The sequence below is a fragment of the Hemibagrus wyckioides genome, linkage group LG26, assembly GCF_019097595.1.
Source record: "Hemibagrus wyckioides isolate EC202008001 linkage group LG26, SWU_Hwy_1.0, whole genome shotgun sequence".
Lineage (NCBI taxonomy): Eukaryota > Metazoa > Chordata > Actinopteri > Siluriformes > Bagridae > Hemibagrus > Hemibagrus wyckioides.
The window spans coordinates 8,469,437-8,482,947 of NC_080735.1; the positions used below are offsets into that span (position 1 = coordinate 8,469,437).

General features: G+C 40.5%; 2 protein-coding genes across 3 annotated transcripts; both read right to left on the reverse strand.

The window, feature by feature from the left end:
* Positions 1–59: 59 nt before the first annotated feature.
* hikeshi (heat shock protein nuclear import factor hikeshi) lies at positions 60–3,419 on the reverse strand. Its single transcript, XM_058380835.1, has 5 exons — positions 3,129–3,419; positions 2,752–2,989; positions 1,163–1,314; positions 936–1,054; positions 60–563 (listed from the first exon to the last, which is right to left on the reverse strand). The coding sequence occupies exons 1-5, from the start codon at positions 3,156–3,158 to the stop codon at positions 509–511; spliced, it is 594 nt and encodes a 197-aa protein (XP_058236818.1). The 5' UTR covers positions 3,159–3,419; the 3' UTR covers positions 60–508.
* A 1,605-nt stretch (positions 3,420–5,024) lies between these two features.
* On the reverse strand, positions 5,025–13,132 carry eed (embryonic ectoderm development). 2 transcript variants are annotated; one of them, XM_058379897.1, is made up of 12 exons: positions 12,976–13,132; positions 10,647–10,799; positions 10,135–10,227; positions 9,721–9,786; positions 8,986–9,111; positions 8,409–8,490; positions 8,237–8,328; positions 7,945–8,078; positions 7,468–7,573; positions 7,147–7,305; positions 5,473–5,546; positions 5,025–5,357 (listed from the first exon to the last, which is right to left on the reverse strand). In XM_058379897.1, the coding sequence occupies exons 1-12, from the start codon at positions 13,090–13,092 to the stop codon at positions 5,231–5,233; spliced, it is 1,329 nt and encodes a 442-aa protein (XP_058235880.1). In that variant the 5' UTR covers positions 13,093–13,132; the 3' UTR covers positions 5,025–5,230. The 2 variants fall into 2 exon arrangements, with proteins under 2 accessions (XP_058235880.1, XP_058235879.1); XM_058379896.1 differs by having other exon boundaries at positions 12,967–13,124.
* Positions 13,133–13,511: the final 379 nt, after the last annotated feature.

Sequence of the window (13,511 nt, forward strand, 5' to 3'; positions counted from 1 at the left end):
AATACAGTATAACTTATGTAGATCTTGTTGGTCAATATAAACAGATGAATAGACTACAATCAAGAAAAGAAAATTGTTCATTCACTTTTGTTACTTCACAATTAATGGTCATACATCAGATAAACAAAAGCTGTTATCAATTTTTTTCAACTACTTTTCTGATCTTTATCATAGACATGAAGCAATAAAAATAAAAACTTACAGAGGAGATAGACATATGAAGAGCTGCATTTTATAACTACATTATAAATGTCAGCCATTTTGTATGAAAAGTCTGTAAGTCGTCTTCAGCTGGCGAACCCGGAAGCAGCCGGTCGGCATCCACTGCATTAAAACTGCAAACATATTTCAGTAACACTGTATTTACTTTTCTGTTCCATAAAATTCATTCATGGGCTATACTGATATTCATCTTATTCTTAAGTAAGAGGTTTCAATCCAAATGATGATATGAATTCACAATTTTCTTCTACTCTCTTCATTTAAGAGCTTTGTTTAATAAAGCACGTCATGTCTTCCAGAAGTTCGGATTCTGCACCATTCGCCTCTGGAAGTTTTCATACCTGGACAAAGAGGACAAGGAGACAAAGAAGTAAGTCGAGGATACTGATGTTTAATAATCTACACACTAAACAACTGGAGAGGACACGCTTACTGAGCTAGTAACGTGGAGCTAAACAAAACACACTTACTCCTGTTCACACACCTGGGGTCGAGCTCAACCCCTGAATTCAATGATTTGGAGGAGTGTATAGTGTATTTATCTACTTCCACTTTAAATCCTGAAGTCAATTCTGTCAACAGATTAGCTCTGACCAGCAACAACTGTGGATCGTACCCATGACTGAGGTCGAGTTTCAGTAGTGACACCTGAGCTTTAATTCTTTTCAGTTGGAAAAACTTTGGGTGTGATGCTCAGTTTAACAGACACTCACCACTTGAGGATGGAGCTGGCCGGAACATAGGTTTCCGTGGGGTTTGGCATCATCTGAGCTTGTGTCAGAGCGAAGGAGGAGGTGAAGTTGTACAGGCTCTCCAACATCTTCTGGGTGAACTATCCAGAGACAAGCACAAGGTTAACATCACATCAAGAGATTAACCACAGCAAATAAACACACAGAAATATGTAACGGTCATTAGAGCTGTAGCTTGTGTTGGTCACCTGCGTGAAGGAATCCATGGTGGAGACGGTTGCATTGGAAACTGGAGTCTGTTGAGCGAGCTGGTCGAGAGGTTCAACTGAAACCCCGACCTGAGCCACTGAGGCGGCCTGCGGGGCAGCCATCATCCCGAACGGATGAGTTCCTCCCTCACCTTTAGAAGACAGGGATATACACTATGGATCAGGAGATTATTTTTAATCGTGATCTCATTTATTGGCTTTCACAGTTAGTTTAATAAAATTGTCAGTAAGTTAGCACACACACATGCACTCTCGCACTCACATGCACTACTCTCGTGCTCACGCTCACAGGCACTCTCACACTCACAGGCACTACTCTCGCACTCACACTCACAGGCACTACTCTCACAATCACAATCACTGGCACTACTCTCACACTCACCGGCACTCTCGCACTCACACTCACAGGCACTACTCTCACACTCACAGGCACTCTCGCACTCACACTCACATGCACTACTCTCGTGCTCACACTCACATGCACTACTCTCGTGCTCACACTCACATGCACTACTCTCGTGCTCACACTCACAGGCACTACTCTCGTGCTCACACTCACAGGCACTACTCTCGTGCTCACACTCACAGGCACTACTCTCACAATCACAATCACTGGCACTACTCTCGCTCTCACAGGCACTACTCTCGCACTCACACTCACAGGCGCACTGGCGCACATGCACTCTCACACTCGCAGGCACTCTCGCGCTCACATGCCCTACTCTCGCACTCGCAGGCACTCTAGCACTCACAGGGATTCTCCCACTCAAGCTCGCAGGCACTCTCGCACTCGTGTTCACAGGCACTCCTCTCGTGCTCACAGGCACTCTTGCGCATGTTCTAATTCGCATGCACCCCTACTTGCACACAGCCCCACTTTCACTCACTCCAAAAGTATATTCCCCACATGACCGTCACAGCCATGCTTTTGTCACAAAAGTAACGCTTTTGTGAAAGCGTTAGAGCATATGGTTCTGAGATGCTTGCAAAGATGCGCATGCAGATGTATTAATCAGCCTTGTCTGGTCAGGTGTCCAAGGTGTGTGTGTGTGTGTGTATGTGTACACTTTGGTAATGCCTTGATGTGTATTTTCTATATTTGTTTGAGATCGATTTTAATCTTTAAATAAAAGTGGATATTTATCATTATGTGATTTGTACCTTTATTATAATAATACACTGTGATGTGGGATTTCTTAACTTTAAACTTTATTATTTTTTTCCTTTATATTTCTATACTTCTGTAAAGCTGTATGAGACAATGTCCATCGTTAAAAGTGCTATACAAATAAATTGAATTGAATTTTTATAATAGTAGGTGTATCAATTCTATTAATTGCTTTGTAGGCATTTTGGAGAGTATTGAGATTCATTTAAGCCCTTACAGCTTTTAAAGCCCTTTCTTGGTATTCCCTGGCCCAAAAATGTCATTCAAAACATTCAGCTTTAAGATTTATTACTCATTTAGTCTGTAGGGTTTTAATAATATGTTAAAGAACACCTGAGTGATGCCTTTCGGAGGTTAAAAGTCGATCACAATGATCATAGTGATACTGTAGTAAACTCACCAGCTTTGAGGCCAGAGATTTTAAAGATGGCACTTGGCTTTTCGTTGGTGATGAAGCCCAGGAGCTGCCACACCTGCCCCACACTGGGGTCAGGGAAGGAGAAGTAAACAGCACCTCCCATGCCAGCAGGAAAAGGCACTGTGCCCAGCATGAAGACCACCACGTGGTTCACATTCTCATAGTCCGGCAGGTTGAAGACAAATTTATCACCAGCGACCTGCTGGGCGTCGGTCTGGACCTTCAGTGGACAAGTGACGTCATTGCAATGACGTGAGACCGCATAACAACACTGGGCTGAACTGAACAGTCCAGCTGTACTATTCACATACAGATAAATAATTATAAATAAAAATGATGCTCTGATCATCAATACTCACCAATCTGCCTGCAACTAGACACCCAAACATGACCAGCGGTCAGTCTGATGACCAGTGCAGCTCTAGTGTATTAAATTATTCTTTTCAAACTAAGAAACACATAAAAATATCTCCTGAAACCCTAAGCATGGCTCTATAAGCGCTCGTTCAGCTGCGAAGAGACCACCATTACAGCCGGTCCGGTGAGTCCAGAAACAGATCTCAGATCAGGGGGCAGATGTTTCTCCTGCTGCTAGAAACTTCCAAAAGTAGGCAGTCCTCAAGCAGGAGTTGCTAAGCTAAAACAACTGCTCCGACCTCTGACCACGGAAATAAAACACGGGAAGGGGCGTGACTGAGGATCACGTGGAGGTTTCGGTTAAAAACGAAACGGTAAGCTGCGATCCATCACTGAGAATAAAGACCTTTTAACTATAAAATAAACAGAATTCACCAGCAATAATAATAATAATAATAATAATAATAATAGTTTTTTTACATTTATGCTTGCATGTATATTAAATATAAATAATACATTAACATATAACATATCATAATATGCTTACATTTATATTAATTATTAATAATAAAACATTAACAGATAATACAACGATGATGATGATAATAATAATAATAGGTTTTCTATTTATTATATATATATATATATATATATATATATATATATTAATTAATATATTAATTAATATTATTAATATAATTAATAATATATTAACATATAGTACAATAATAATAATAATAATAATAATAATAATAATAATAATAATAATAATAAAAGCAACAATCACAATGTTTGTTAATTATACAAAATAATCAAACATTTTAATATTTGTACTCATTTACACATGCTATTCCCACTGAATTCACTTATTTCCTGATTTGTGAACACGAACGGCTGCTGAATATTTTTCTTTTTTTTTTTCAATTTAAATTTTATTTAGATTTTTTTTTTGCCATTTACAAGTGTAAAAATGTAGAATAAAAAAAAGCCCTAGAATATTTTTTATTAACGTTCTTTTTTTTTTTGGATGCATAAACAACAAAAAGCTGTTTTTTCCCCCAGTTAAAATTCTTTAGGAAAATATATAAGTAGACTTTTTTAAACAAAATATTTCAAGCTGTAACATCCTTCTTCACCACAGAATAACATCAGAATAACACACATCCCACAGTATAATTTATTGCAGCATATGGCTTTGCAGCAAGGTACAATAAATGTCCATCATGACTGATAGTCATAGGAATTCTCAGGCTATAAAAAGGTTCCGGTTCAATTAGCTCAATCATTTATCTGTAAATGTTTTCAACCAACCAAACAATTGGAACTGGTCCCAGCAGCAGAAGAAGGTGAGTGCAGAAGCTCCAAGTAAAAGCAGAGCATCGGTATAAATTAGGCAGGTCCAGAGGATGGAGAAGTCACAGCAGTAGAAGAAAGTCATGTCAGGATCTGGCCCTTGCATCACATCTTAATGGTCAAGACAAATCCATATGGCTTTTTCTTTATTCCAGGTTTCTGACTTGATTTTATTAAAATGTTTCTTTTGCTTTAAAGAGAGGTTTTAATTGTAAGCAGGACTGTGCACAGATCTCGGGTTTATTCTCTCCGAATTCTAAATGATCATCATAAACTCTAATGATCTAAACTCTCCATGTAAATTCATTACAAAAATGGTCCTCGGTTTATTCACTCGAACTTTGGTTGTTTTTTTGACTCTTGATGTGATTCTAATAGTATAATCACTGTATAAAATAACTATTAAGATAACACTGTAGATAAGAGCTCTTCAACGGTGTGATGCAAAGAAACTCGACACAACACTCAAGTTCAAAACCTCACACATTATAGGCAGTTTTAGAATCATTCAGACAGATATCCTTGTCCTAAAAAAGCAAGGTAAACAAGTAAAAACAGGTTTTTATTAAAAGACAGAAAAGGTAATAAAAGAAGAACAGAAAAAAAGCAGACACATCTGAGGTAAGCAACCTCCAAAGCTTAAGCTAATAAGCATCCATAGTCCAGGTTGCGCTGCCATTAAGAACGTGTCCTGCGACGAGCGCTCGGTTCTAGCGGTCCGGGAAAGAAAACATCAGGGTAAGAAGAGTCATCAGCGTAGCCTGTCCCAGCGCCAGATAGACGCGTCGTCACACACTGCTATAAGAATACTGCTGTCTCTGCTGAAGCTGGTCTGCCTGATGGCTGAAGTGCATTTAGGTAGCGTGAGCGTGGTGCACCTGCAGAATGAGCAAAATCACCATCATTTCTATAATCTTGTTATATTAAAAATAAGGCCTTGTGTAAAACTGAACAGTTATATAATGTGTGAAATAGGCAAAGGATTGATCTTACTTTGCTTTATGAGGATCTTCGACCTCCAGGTCCCACACATACAGTTTCCCCACCTGATTTCCCAGAGCCAGCATCTGTAGCGATAAACATCACAGCAAATAATCATTAACATGTTTCCTCACTGATCTAGTCTTTTCCTCTTTAAGTAAACAGAAAATATCTTCAGTCCTTAAGACTCTCTTGTGCTCCTGTAACAGATAACATACTGACTTTTACAAAGTGCTGACACTGGAGTCTCCTTCTAGAAATGTATAAATCATACGTCTTCCATAAATAAAATATTTGTTAAAAAATTTGCGTATTAGCCATAGATTATGCAGATCAGAAGTCTTGTAAATAAGTTGTTTCTATAGAAAAAATGTCATATTAAAATGTATATAAAGGTCTATTGAACTGTAGTCACAGCTGCTCTTATAGAGAATTAATCAACAACGCCTGACCCATCAGATTTAGACGACTTCATTAGTTTCCACAACACACATGTAGCATGAGTGGAAAGGGAATGATGTGGGACACAGAAGAGGTGAGATGCCTTACTGCTCCATATAATAGCACCAAAAAACAAAGCAACCAACCAAAACAAAACATGGTCGGTCATGTTAGTGATGACATGGATGCAGCGGGGTTTAATCGAATCAAGAGTATGGGCAACGTGAGAAATCACACCAAGTGTCCGCTGTGATAACCATCATTAAAAAAGGAGGAAAAAAAACAAAAAACAAAAACAACTCTAGCTCTGCGTTATAAAAACCTATAAGAAGATTTTTTCTTCCTGTTACATATTTAAATAAATGTTGATTAAACTCATACACAATGTTTATTCTGACTTAAACCTTCCTATACTACAGTAATAAGAATTTTCTGGAATTAAAAAAAAAAAAGGGCAGTGGTTTAGTTCAATCCCAGTTTACTCTATAGTGTTCTGCTCTACACCAATCAAGCATAACATTATGACCACCATGCACTGTGTATTCTGACACCTTTCTATCATTTAACTTCTCCAGCAATTTGAGCAACAGTAGCTCGTCTGTTGGATCGGATCACACGGGCCAGCCTTCACTCCCCACATACATCAATGAGTCTTGTCCGCCCATGACCCTGTTACCGGTTCACCACTGTTCCTTCCTTAGACCACATTTGACAGATACTGACCACTGCAGACCGGGAACACCCCACAAGAGCTGCAGTTTTGGAGATGCTCTGATCCAGTCTTCTAGCCATCACAATTTGGTCCTTGTCAAACTCACTCAAATCCTCACGCTTGTCCATTTTTCCTGCTTTTAACATCAACTTTGAGGACAAAATGTTCACTTGCTGCCTAATATATCCCACCCACTAACAGGTGCCATGATGAGGAGATAAATCAGTGTTATACACTTCACCTCTCACTGCTCATAATGTTATGGCTGATCGGTGTATATGTAGCCATTTTAGTGGTTATTTGCTTTTGCTTTTTTTGTAGTTAAATGTTGCTGGGTAATTTGTAATGTTCAAACATGGGTCATGATGTTTTTACAGAGCAAATTCAGTTTGGTGTCTTGGCTACCGCTGCCCTTTAAACCACTACACACTAGACAGATTAGTGAAACGAGAGATAATGCATAAGAGATAATGATGAGATAGTGAGGGTGATATCAGTTGCAGCACAGGTAAAACTGTGTGTTTTGTAGGCACCTTCTGCCAGAAGTCCATCGAGAAGCGCATGTACCAGATGTCACACTGACTGTAGTCGAAGCGGCCCAGAATAGTCACGTTGGACTCACTGGGCTTGATGTGGTCAATATCATCCTCCATCTTCCCGGGTTTCCAGCACACAATGGCATTTTCACATGACTGCAACACACAGAAAGATGCAGTATAAACCATTCATTGAGCAATTACAGCTAAAAATAAAACTGGCCTGAGGCTCAATATAAAAAAGAGGCTTTACAGTGATTCATTTTCTCACATTCAGTCCTGTGATTTGACCTCTGATGTAAACAATCAGATCTTTACCTTCGAAAGAATTAAATCCCCAAGCCAGCGCACACAATCTACATAGTTTCTGTGGATGTCCCGTGTGGAGAAATCTGGGAAGTGAATCTTCTGAGACACAAAAGGCCTGAAATATGAAACGACTATAAATGACAGTCCATATAACGATATGGGTTTACTTAATGCCTAGAACACCAAAAATCAGTGGTTGCTTCTTTGAATTAGGTTAAGGCTGGTTTTATAGCCACATAATATATACTCTGGCAAAATATCACATCTTTTCATACATAAATGTACCGTTCCTCATTGATTACATGGCTTTTACTGCTGAGCTGGTTCTGATGTAGCAGCCTTGGACTGCGTGATGTGAATCAACAAAGTTGTTTAAAAATATCCGTCTCATATTTCACATCATTTTTCATATATAACATTCACTTCAGGCATCATATAAACATTTTGTCCCACAATACACTACAGCCACAGTCTAACCGTTCTTACCTGTTGGTCTTGCTGGGGTTGTACTCGTAAGAGCCTCGTATTGCTTTCTGCATTCTCTCGGAGTTTATTCTCCACAGCTTCAAAGAGTGGTCCATTCCACAAGACATGATCTTCTCCCCAAGTAGGTCAAAATCCTATAATCCACAGGATCATAACGCAGGAGCTTCATTCAAATGGTAACACTTTTATAAATATGTTCATTGTCACTGATTTCTCTATTCCACTAGATTGTGTACACTTCAGTTCACAGGTTTCCACACACACCATCCATTGTTCCCATCTCCAAACTTACCGCACTCAAGACCTCATCTCGATGGCCTTCCACGCCTCCGAATATAGCTACGAGCGTATCCGTCTGGATGTTCCACAGCCGTAACGCGTGGTCTGACAGGCGACAGTGGAAATGTTAGCCACATATCTGAGCAAAAACCTTGTTAAGGTTTAGGATTAAATGTGCTCTTTACCTTTGCTCACAGACAGCAGCAGGTTGGGATCTCTCGGATGAAACTTGAGCTCGTTGATCGCGTTTCCGTGTCCCACATAATGCTGAAAGTAGAAATGATCAAAGATATTACAAGACCTTACTAGTAACCATATTGCTTGTTAGTTTTATTTGTAAAAGAATGTCTAGGACACAGTGGGGGAAAAGACAAGTTGGCTATAATGGGGCGGTGGTAGCTCTAGTGATTAAGGCTCTGGGTCATTGACCAGAAGATCGGCACTGCCAAGCTGCCACCGTTGGGCCCTTGAGCAAGGCCCAACCTACCCTGCATCATGGCTGACCCTGTGCTCTGACCCCAACCCCCAAGGATGGGATACGCGAAGTAAGAATTTCACTGTGCAGTAATGTGTATGTGACAAAGACTTAACATTTATTATATAAGCCTTAAACCTGATGAAGTATTCTACTATTGCACAGCGCTTTGTTCTGCTCACACTTCATACAAAAAGGTGTGTTCCACCTGTCCCAAAGGCATGACGTTTAATTATTACAGGACGGTATATAATAACACCCTAGTGGACACAGGGAGAGACACTTACTTTGACACATTGCATAGTAATGTGGTTGATGATGCGGATGATGCCGCGGGAACCAGCCACCGCTAACAGAGGGTGACTGGTGCTGGTGTCGTACGTCCAAGCGCAGGTGTAGAAGTTCTCATCTGCCTGTGCGGTCGTTAAGAACCAATACAACTTTTCAAAATAAACCGAGGACTGGACTATGGGTCTTTTGTGTTGGGCACAAGACCAGAGATGACTTGGATATTTAAATGACTTTACCGTGTAGTGCAATAGCAATAAGTTCAATAACCCCCTTCATATTAAAGATACACTCTGGTCATGATTACATTAAATCCATGAAACTCTGGATAAAAATAAACTGTCATTTTTAACCTAATCCATTTTGTTACTGTAAAGCTGTTTTGAGAAATTTAATTGAAACATAGTCTTCCTAAAGAGGTCTAAAACCTTGCTAACTGATTGTACCTCGTGCAAAAACACAGTAAGATTTCCACATTGTTTTTAGTGAAACATTTTGTTTCTTTTGGTTTAACTGTGATCACTAAAAGTATTTTATTTTCTTACCACAATGCTGCAATTTATCAACAATGTCTTCAACAAATGCATACAGAACATCTTAGTGGAGTGCACACTGTGACCTGTTAAAGTGCTGATATACTGTGCAGCCCTGAATATTTTACTGTTTTATATTTAACCAAACAACAAATTTAGAGATAATGGAGAAAAGGAACAAAGAGTGTGAGACAAGGATACATCTGCATCTACGTAAGACTGCAGGAGCCGGATCTCTCCTTGGGAATGACACTCGTATAATGTGACCTGTAGAGGTTAAAAAAGTAAGAAAAAATGTAGGATTAATGGTAAAGTTAATGATTTTTCTTTAGACTGAGAGATAATATAGTATGTTTCTTACAAGCTGTTCAACTGTAATGTAGTAGAGGTGAGCACCTCAGCTCTCTGTGCACTGCATTTACCCATAAAACCTGAACACGATATAGACTTCAACACAGAAAGCTAAACCATTTGTAGACTATAAACTGGCCATTTGCTTCCGTTTGACATAAAAATGTCAGAAAAGGAATGGCTAGTGGCTAAACAATGATATCATCATATACTCATTTACACTCCTGATCTTTTTATATCCGGCACACAGCTTGAGCCACTCACTCTGTTGCTTCCGACCGTCGCGAAGACGAGGGGGTCGCCCTCCTTACTGTGCCAATTGAACTGGACTCCAAACAAAGGCTGGCCATGGTCTTCCTAAAAATTGCATTAAACAAAATGAGCATAACCGACACAAGAAACACCACTTTTACTTTTATAAAACAAAGTTTCAGCAACATATCTGAGCTCTCGTTGAGGATATTTTTTTAATTATTATCGGGTACTGGGATGTCTGGAAAGAGTTTTATCCCGAAAGTGCCCTTGTGGGTGTAAGGGTTTCAACCAATTCCAACCAAGCAGAAGTCACTGAAAGCCACTGATTAAACAGGTGGAATCAGGTGTGGCTTCTGAAAATTTGCACCACACACACGCACGCGCACGCGCACACGCACGCGCACGCCTTTTACGGCTAAGATTGGACACGTCTGGTCTAGTATTAGTAAGTGACAATCATTAGACTCAGAAGAGGGGCTGATCAAGCCTGTGAGAAATGGAGTGAAGTGTCTCTTTCTTACCCTCAGACTGTTCACACACTTGAAGGAGTATTTGCACTTCTTCGACTTCCACTTGCCCTTGCCCCAGCTCTTCCTGCCCGGGGCGCTTGCCGTGTTGGTAGGGGTGTCGGGCCGCTCGGCGTTCGTTCCACTCTCAACGCTGACCGCATCGTCCTAGAAAACAGCGGCACGTTAATGATTAGAGGAGTCATCTAAAAAAAATCACTGATCAAATACTGACTTGATCTGCTGATTCATTTCCCTAGCAGAGCAGCACCAGTCCAATACGGGCCTCAAACACTGAATCATACACATTACTTGCACCAAAATATGCAGTGATTTTTGCTTCTGATATTTCATGCAACTTGTCTATTATATTATATACATGAGTTCAAGCTCTGGCTCGGTTTCTGGCTCACTACACAATGACTCAATTTCTGTTGATGTGACTACATTCTCACGTCATAAAACATCACCACTGACATCTATCAACAACAGGAAGGACCGATATCTTACTTCAATTGTTCTGTTAGGTATCTTTACAAGATTTCTAGCTAGTGGATTTTTCTGAAAAACATTAGACTCAATCGAACTGTTTATTGAACATTAAATAAAGTTAAAAATTGCTAACATAATAACAATGACTCGAGAGCTACAACAACACATAACAACCTACATACATATGTAGATGAAGTCGGCTGAGAGTCCATTCAGCATTTTTCAAGCTGTGAAACATCAGAAACTAAGACTTTCCAGTAAGGAACAGAGTGAGCACTGATGCGAGAGAGAGAGAGAGAGAGAGAGAGAGAGAGAGAGACAGAGACAGAGAGAAAGAGAGAGAGACAGACATCCCTTAAAATGGCCGACATCCTGATCAGTGCCCTGATTGCTGAACTATGGACCTGTTTGAGACGGAACATTTGGAAAAAAGACATGGCTTGCTTCTTCCCTAGATTACGGGTCATCAAGACTGCGGTCCAGCTGCAGAAAAACCAACCACTCGTACACGTGTACATATACACTGAAGCAGAACTGATCAGTGTGTAAAACAAACACTAAACTTCGCTCACAGATTTTTTTATTTTATTTAAACATAAACCATCACGGCTTCTGTAGCAGATTATCTGTTGCGCCTTGTCGTGTCCGATTACGCAGACTTATGCAAATTTTTCAGCTGAAGGGAGTGCACTGGGACGGGATCGTTTTCAGAGACTTTCACTAATCTGTGAAGAGCGAAGTGAGGACAAAAGAAACGCCTGGACAGAGACGTATCCAGGCTTCGAGTCCAAACCAAACGTCTCATGGAGTGAGAGTATCAGTATCAGTGCAAAAAAAAACAAACTTGTATCCACATGGTCTTATTTACAGATTTAAACTAAACATTAATGTTTAAGCAGCTTAACAATTTATCTCACCTTTTTATCATAATATAACGACACAAAAAGCTGTATGTAGATTAAGGTCATGATGATGGAAATCGTTTTGTTAGAGAGCAGTGTTACAGTGTCACTTTTAGTGGTGGCTCAAGTGGTTAAGGCTCTGGGTCACTGACCAGAAGATTGGAGGTTCAAGCCCCAGCACCGCCAAGTTGCCACTGTTGGGCCCTTGAGCAAGGCCCTTAACCCTCTCTGCTCCAGCCCTCTGACCCCAACCTCCAAGGATGGGATATGCGAAGAAAGAATTTCACTGTGCTGTAATGTATATATGTATTTCCATATTTAATCATTTTCTTTGCAGGTTGTTTTTAAAGCCAAGGCACTTGCTCTTCATAGTGTTTCAGAGTGTGTGTGTTTTCTTGGCAGAGATGCTAATCTTACTGAAACACTGCTCTGAGAAATCACACACACACACACACACACACACACACACATAGATAGAGATATATATATATATATAAAAGGCAAGGCACTGCAGGTAGTCCAACCCAAAGAAACATGAAACAGACCGAATTATTTACACGTCTTTTTGGCTAAGTAAAGTAGAAATAACGTGAAAACAACATCTACACCAGGAAACATCAAAACAAACTCAGACAATTGTCCACCATGCAGCCCAGTCTGCTAGCAAGCTATTAGCCAGTCCGAGTGAATAAGGCACACTGGGCTCTCACAGAGGAGACAAAAACAAAGGCAGAGGGGGGGGAAAGGAAAAACAAAAACAATTGTCCACCAGAATGAACACGTGGCCATGTTGGAAGTCGTGCTCTTACAGAAACAAGCCCAGTGAACTTTACTACAAGCGACAATGACAACTTCGCTCCAAGAAGAGAAAATACAGCGTTAGAAACCCCCCACCCTCATCAATTCTAGCTACAAAAATAATGTACATGAAAATTACACACTTCGCTTACATTTTCGTCCCCGGAGAGGTCAGGGTTGCTGTTTTCATCGCTGCTCAGTTTCTGCTTTTTTGCCGGCATGATGTCGTTTCCCGCCTCGGTGTGAGCCTCGGACATCTTCCCCCTCATCCTCCGCGGCCTCGCTGCCGGAAACAGGGTGCGCACTGTCGCAAAAACGCCACACCGGCTAACTCCCAAACGCCTACGCGCTCCACATATTTGAGCACTACGTAGGGGGCGATATAATGCTTCCTATGTGTACGGTAAGTGCGCTACACGCGAAAAAATCTGCTATTTGGGACTCGGACACGGTTAGAGGTCCTCGTACACTAGATGGGGCTCTTTGCACAGGCAACGTTTCGCATCTACTTTATATTGCCAAAAGTTTTGGGACACCCTTCCAAATCATTGAATTCAGGTGTTGTTTTTTCAAGGGTTGGGCTTGACCACTTAGTTCCAGTGAAAGGAGCTCTTAATGCTTCAGTATACCAAGACATTTTGGACAATTTCATGCTCCCAACTTTGTGGGAACAGTTTGGGGATGACCC